This window comes from Xyrauchen texanus, chromosome 18 (assembly GCF_025860055.1).
Source record: "Xyrauchen texanus isolate HMW12.3.18 chromosome 18, RBS_HiC_50CHRs, whole genome shotgun sequence".
Lineage (NCBI taxonomy): Eukaryota > Metazoa > Chordata > Actinopteri > Cypriniformes > Catostomidae > Xyrauchen > Xyrauchen texanus.
Window position 1 is genome coordinate 36,426,751 of NC_068293.1, and position 7,161 is coordinate 36,433,911.

General features: G+C 38.7%; 1 protein-coding gene across 1 annotated transcript in view; it reads left to right on the plus strand.

Moving 5' to 3' along the window:
- The window catches only part of LOC127659238 (solute carrier family 40 member 1-like), an 8,079-nt gene extending 1,937 nt beyond the window's left edge, over window positions 1-6,142 (plus strand). Inside the window, exons 2-8 of the mRNA XM_052148966.1 lie at window positions 15-82; window positions 347-506; window positions 673-788; window positions 1,603-1,729; window positions 2,072-2,320; window positions 3,103-3,735; window positions 3,961-6,142. Coding sequence (XP_052004926.1) covers window positions 15-82; window positions 347-506; window positions 673-788; window positions 1,603-1,729; window positions 2,072-2,320; window positions 3,103-3,735; window positions 3,961-4,274 — 1,667 coding nt within the window. The 3' untranslated portion in view covers window positions 4,275-6,142. The remainder of the gene's footprint in view (window positions 1-14; window positions 83-346; window positions 507-672; window positions 789-1,602; window positions 1,730-2,071; window positions 2,321-3,102; window positions 3,736-3,960) is intronic.
- The last annotated feature ends 1,019 nt before the right edge of the window (window positions 6,143-7,161 follow it).

A 7,161-nucleotide genomic window follows, 5' to 3' on the forward strand; every position in this document is an offset into this window, starting at 1 on the left:
TTATGATTCTTCAGAAAGAATTCACGAATTCATCGTGTCTGCAAAATTCCTAATTTACCTCGGACATGCCCTATCAACCTGGGTAAGAGCCTGTTTGCATTAGAATCTGTGTTTCACTGCTGATTCACTTATAGCCTATATCAGTCACTATAAGAGCAGAACAAATTATTTATATTACTTTTAATAATTAATAGATTATAATTAATAATTATTATTGTTATTATTATTATGTTGTCTCACTAATCTATAATTGCCTATGTAAATTGCATAAACCCCATTGAAATATAGTTATTGATATCACAATAAAAAAAAAATACTGATTATTATTGTGGTTATTTTGTTACAGGGGGATCGCATGTGGAATTTTGCTGTGGCCGTGTTTTTGGTGGAGCTGTATGGCAATAGTTTACTATTGTCGGCCGTGTATGGACTGGTGGTTGCGGGGTCCGTCCTCTTACTGGGCGCTATTATTGGTGACTGGGTGGACAAAAACCCCAGACTGAAAGGTAAATATGACAAAGCCCCACCATCATGCAGGATTAACATTGTTCTAGGTGGTTATTGTGCAACATGGCACATCGCCATGCAGTGATATCGGTCTTGTAATTTTATTTGGGCGATTGTACTGCCATTTGTAATCTTATGCAATTGAGTGCCTGAATTCTCTTTCAGTGGCACAGACATCCTTGGTGGTCCAGAACAGTGCTGTAATTCTGTGTGGTGCCCTTCTGATGGCCGTTTTCCAGTTTAAAGAACAGCTTTCTACCTTGTACAATGGATGGTTACTGGTAAGTGTTTGAAAACTGGCAGCTCCCAAGCAAAGCTGTGGGACTATATCTCAATGCTTTCTTAGTGAGTAAACAGTTCTTAAAAAACACACTGACCAAAGTCTTATGCATTGATAATTTCGTTGGTGGCAAGAATGTTATATGGCAGTTCTTGGGTGGTGTTTAGTTTTGTTTTTGCAATTGTTAGTAACTCTAAATGTTGCATTGTGCTTTAAAAGTTTGGAAATGTATATATTTTTTGTGTCCCCCATAGTTTTCAGAGACTAAAAGCTAAAATCTTCTTAGAACTTTCTGGGCGATTTTAAAGTTAAATTCTGCCATATAAAAAATGGGAGGTAATGTAGTCAAAATCATAGAGTAGCCCCACTTTTTACATGGCCTCAGCTTAAGTTCAGGTTTGTCATGTTTCTTGTTTGTTCTGAAACACGACACCTTAGTAATGGTAAAAAAAAAAACAAAAGTGGCATGCTGTCAGCAGAATTTGGCGGATGTCACATGAACAGAAAGCCTGTTGATTGGTCAATATTAGTTCACTGAGTCTCCTGTTAAAGGTTTGGAAAGCTGTAACTTTTACATACACAATAACAAACAAAACCTGCTGTTCATCTCCGTGTCACTGAGGTCGGAGGACCCATACAGCAGACAAAATGGCATGTTCAATGAACCGTTCTGGACTGTGCCTGAAAAACTGCTTGGGCTTTTTTTATGGGCTTTTTGTGGCACTCGATTAACAACAGGCATCTACTCTTGACATTTTTGGACTCAATTACATTTTTTGTAATAACATTATTAAACTTACATTGTTGCATTGCAGACATCATGCTACATTATGGTAATCACCATTGCTAACATTGCTAACCTGGCCAGCACAGCTATGTCCATCACCATCCAGAGGGACTGGGTGGTGGTTGTGGCTGGAGATGATCGGAGCAAATTGGCAGGTCAGGATTTCAGATGTTGCAAATGTTCATAATGAAGACGAATGCTTATTCTTTAGATGATCTTCTACCTTTGAGCTATAAACATCTTAAACTCTCATTTCTTGTGTATTACTCTAATTTCCCCCAGTCAAAGAAATCCATAAAATATTACAACTACTCATCTTTCTCCTTCAAGCATCACTCTTTATGACCCTCATTTTAAACCCAACAATGTATATTTGGTGAACCCAGTAACCTCAAGGAAATCTATTAAAACGAGACCATAGCTTTCTCATTTCTATGGAAAAAGTTTTTAACTATGTTTTGTGTTGTGTGTGTGTGTGTGTGTGGGTGTTGTGTTAGATATGAATGCCACTGTCAGAATAATCGACCAGTTAACCAACATTTTGGCTCCAATGCTTGTGGGCCAGATCATGGCATTCGGTTCTCATTTCATCGGTTGTGGGTTCATCTCGGGCTGGAACCTGTTCTCCATGTGTTTGGAGTACTTCTTGCTCTGGAAAGTATATCAGAAGACTCCAGCACTAGCCATCAAAGCAGGACTAAAGGAAACTGATGACCAAGAATTGAAACAACTCAACATTCAAAAAGGTCAGCCTCAAATACCAACCAAATTCTTCACTGTAATTTTATAATTCTGTAAACAACATTTAGTGCATTTACACATGCAGTTATAATAGAGCTACAGCGGGTTTTTGCATCAAGCTATATGTAGTCTGTCCACATATACATGACACAATCGAATATTTGATGGAAGGACATCAGCTTAGGAAGTGCCGGTAATATATGTAGCACATCACCTGTCTTTTGGTGCACATGAACAATACTGTGCCAGTTGTGGTCCAAGTAAAGATTGTGCATGTTGGACAAAGCAATTGTATTATCTTCATCAGTCTGACTCCAAAAAAATTGCATATTAAAAAGACAAATTCGACTGAAATCAAACTTTCAAAGTCAGTGTAAATGTACTGATGAAATAAATGGTCTGTTGAATACCTAGTGAATGGCCTCTGTGGGCAGCATTTTTAAGACATCATAGGTGCACTCCCGATGCGTAGGCTGTTCCAAAAGCTAGGTACCTTAATTATGCGGCCTCTTAAGATACCTAATTTTGACAAAATTTGAATGTATCATCATATGTATCCTTCACTAGATAGGCAATCCCAGAATGCACTGTAAAGATTGGCAAAGAAATAAATACATTAAGATGGCAGATAAAGCTCTCCCTTATGAGGCTTAGGATGCTGTCGTCGAAGGCAGCTGCCAATGAAGGCAGCAGGCAGTACACTTGGTTTTGGAACAGACACATTGAATTGACTATTGCAGAATATCACCTTCTCTTATCTTTGTGGTCTTTTAATTGAACTTTGCAGAGACTGGAAATAGTGAAAGTCCAGCTGAAGGCTCCCAGCTAATGAATGAAACTGCTGAAGTGAAGACAGTCAGTGAGAAGAAGACCAGTTGCTGCTATCAGATGACAGAGCCCATTCGTACCTTCAAGGAGGGCTGGGTAGCCTACTACAATCAATCCATCTTCTTTGCTGGCATGTCTCTGGCTTTCCTCTACATGACAGTGCTGGGTTTTGACTGCATTACCACAGGCTTCGCATACAATCAGGGCTTGAACGGTTCAGTACTCAGTCTGCTAATGGGAGCCTCAGCCATATCTGGCATCTGTGGAACAGTTGCCTTCACCTGGATTAGGAAGAAGTGCGGCCTGATCCGAACTGGCTTCATCGCTGGAGTGACCCAGTTCTCATGCCTCATGCTCTGTGTGGCTTCTGTCTTCGCTCCTGGAAGCCCCTTTGATCTCAGTGTCTCGCCCTTCAAGGAGGTCCTTAAACATCTGTTTGGAGAAAGTGCTTTGCTGCGAGAGATTCCTACCATTGTTCCCACTATTGCGCCAGAGGGCCTGACCAACAAAACCATTTTTGAGGAAGGCCTCCAAGTGGAGTCCTACTTGTCTGTCAGTCTTCTCTTTGCTGGTGTCATTGCTGCTAGAGTTGGTAAGTAAATGAGCAACCAACAGGAAACAAAACTAATATAATGTAGTTTTGTTTAGTCATTTTGATCCGTTATCATTGGGGAAAAGTGATATGCTTATTGTTTTATTGCTTTAGAGTTGTAAAGACAACTTTTGAGTCCAAAATCACTCTTAAAGTCACGTTTATGATAATTGTGTGCTGTGATTTGTCTTTTGATTCATTCTCCTCAACTGATTCTTCTTTCAGGTCTTTGGTCCTTTGACTTGACTGTGACCCAACTGATCCAAGAGAATGTGATCGAATCTGAGAGAGGCATCATCAATGGTGTCCAGAACTCCATGAACTATCTTCTCGATCTGCTGCACTTTATCATGGTCATCCTTGCACCAAATCCTGAGGCCTTTGGCCTTCTCGTGATCATCTCTGTTTCCTTTGTTGCCATGGGACATATGATGTATTTCAGGTTTGCCTATAAAAGCCTCCGGAGTCGACTCTTCCTCTTCTGCTCACCCGAGCAGAAGCAAGATCCTAATATTCCTTCACTTTCAAACTCTGTTTGACTTTTTAAAGAGACTGCAGGCCTTCTCCTACTGGAGTATTGTGTGCTCTGTTTTTAAGAGAACCTTGCCAGGGTTCATGGTTTAGCTGCTTGCAGTGCTTGTTGTATCCACTAGCATTTATCCAGTGCAGTAGTTGTTCTTATCCATTAGCTGAAATAACAAATAGAGCAGGAGCCAACAGCATAGCTTGCTTTTGAGTTAAAGGTAGGAGTGTTTGTTAAAGGCATTTATTACTACCCTGTGTTTAAGTGGCCGTGAGAACACATTTTAGGGAGAAAAATAGAAATGGAAACAATGGTTCTTGCGGTTATACCATGCTTTATTTTGTGTAAAGCTCCAAAGCAAGCCATGCATATTTATTCTACTTTTACACATTGTGTATTGTTTATTTTGATTATATGGTCATTGCTAACCTTCAGACTAAGCTAGAAAGTTCTGCAATAGTGTAGTTTTGTCATTTTGTTCCCTCAGTACTTTTTGTGATCCATGGTTTAAAGTCTCTTTAAAAGTTATTCAGAGCCTGCTAGTAATACATTCAGGTATGCTTAGATATTTTTAGAAGTGTAGTCCGTTTCAGTGGTGCTACATTATTACAACTCTTCTGAAAAAGCTATGCAGACAAATACAGTTTGTACACGTAACCAAAGTGGAATTGATCCAACAGATGAAAGGGAGGGAATTACAGTCGTTTTCTTTTCTTATACATTCCAAATGGTATGGGCATTACAGTACAGACAATTTCTGTAGATGTAGGCCCTGATACTCTTGCCCCACTGTAATTGGATTTCAAGTTCTCAGCACTATTGTTTCCTATTTTTGTGACCTGTTTGATTTGAAAGAGATTCTTAGCACGATTCTTGTTCATCAATATTGTTACACAAGCACTTTATGTGACAATACTTTGTCCCTTACGAAAGGCACACGCAAAAAGACACTTCAGGTATTTGTTGATACATTTGCACATGATTGAATCACTGCGTTTTTGGTTCATGGCTGGCAGAAATGTTTTACATTTTCACTGCAATAAACCATGGAATATTTTGATCTATATTTTATACTATTATCTGGCTCAAACATAGGATTTTCACCAGGTGCTTGGACTAACTACACTACCATTGTGAATTTTATTTCCCTTCATGTGATGCCACAGGTCTTTGTTTTGACACTTGGTACTGCATGTCCCCTAAGCCACAAACTTTATCCTTGTGATACTTACATCCTCATGAAAACCACAGTTGGCTCTCTCTCTATATATATAATAGCTATTTTTTAAGAGTTGTATAATCTTAAGGTTGAAAATCAGCAGGACTTCACCATATGGACAGAACAGAGAAGGGATTATTGAGTCCATGGGGAAAAGTGCAGCTGGTTTGTTGGTTTTTGTAAAGTGCAGCTGGTCACTAATGCAGGTGCCATTTGATCTTGATATTGATGGTTGATGTCACTTGTAAACATAGCATTTTTAAAGTATCTCTAGAGAAAAGTCAATAATTTAATCATACACTTTCCCTTATGAACATACTGTTGCTTTTAAACACAGTGTGCACATTATGTCAGTGCATGGTATATTGTCTATGTCTCTTTGTGAATGTGAATCCTTATTTACATCTGTAAAATCTAAATAGATTTTTTATTCTCACGTTGACTAGTTTTGTTAGAATTAAGTTTTGTCTTAAAATAAAATGCCACACACAAAAGATTTGTCCCTTGACGGAATTTCAGAAAATAAAAACATATCGAATGTAACAAGTCATTTCTGATCCTGATGTGTGGAATGCTTGCAATAACTGTGGTTCACACTTCAATGCAGTGGGAATTGACAGCTCAAAACTTGCATCTCCTTAAACTGGAATAAAAACAGATTTTCATCCAAATGCAATGTTTCAGTGATTGCTAGGAATAAAGCGGGCCTTTTCAATAGGCCAATCAAGAATGAACCAGCAGGAGCCGTTTCTCTGGGAGAGTTCCAGCAGCAATTGTACAGGATTACATTCCTCTAAATGGTTAGCTGCTAATTTTCTCTGACGGCCCTTTCAGACAGTTTTAGTTAATACAGTGACTGAAAGCAGATTTCATTTTGGCTTGCACGAGAGCCAAAGAGTGACCCGACTCCATGTAAGTGCATGACAGATGGAACACCTTCCCCCTCTGGGTGGGCAACAAATAAGGCTTGTCTGCAGTCTAGATCTTTTCCAGTCCCAACTTTTGCATGCAGCTAACAGTTAAATTAATCCGTTGTTTTCGGGCAAGAACTGTCAAATAATTTCCACTTACACGGTCAAAATTTTAACAGTAAAAACTAGCAAATGCGAGAGCAAAGTTTGATGTCAACTTTGAACTACAAATCCAGATGCGGGTAAGAAATAGGATGTTCTCAGTGCTTTACTAAAGAAATAAAAAAAAACAGTAATAAGTAAATATTGCATACAAGCCATTTAGATCCTCTGCAGTGTACAACGCTAGGTAGCATTACTTCCTATATCATTCTTGAAAAGAAGCAGAGAGTTATTTCATGCAGAAATACATGATAGAAATAACCTTAACCTTCAAAGTAAGCTTATGCAGGTTTCCGATACACTGAGCACACAACTTTGTCCGGGTCTTGGGATTTATTACTGGATTTTTAAAAGTAATTTCATGAATTCTAGCCAAAACTAAAACAATTATATTGATTGTAGCAAATACCACAAGTTTTCCATGACTTTCTAAGACTGTGGGAACTTTGGACATATGAATATGTATACTTCAGAGTGCAACAGTGCCCGCCAACTTTTTCAGCCATCTTGGTTCCAGAAGTACTTTTCCCCCATTCATTATTTATTTAATAAATGTTTCATAGAATCGGTCATAAGTTCTCAGCCACGAACCAATCCAACAGCCTTTGAGA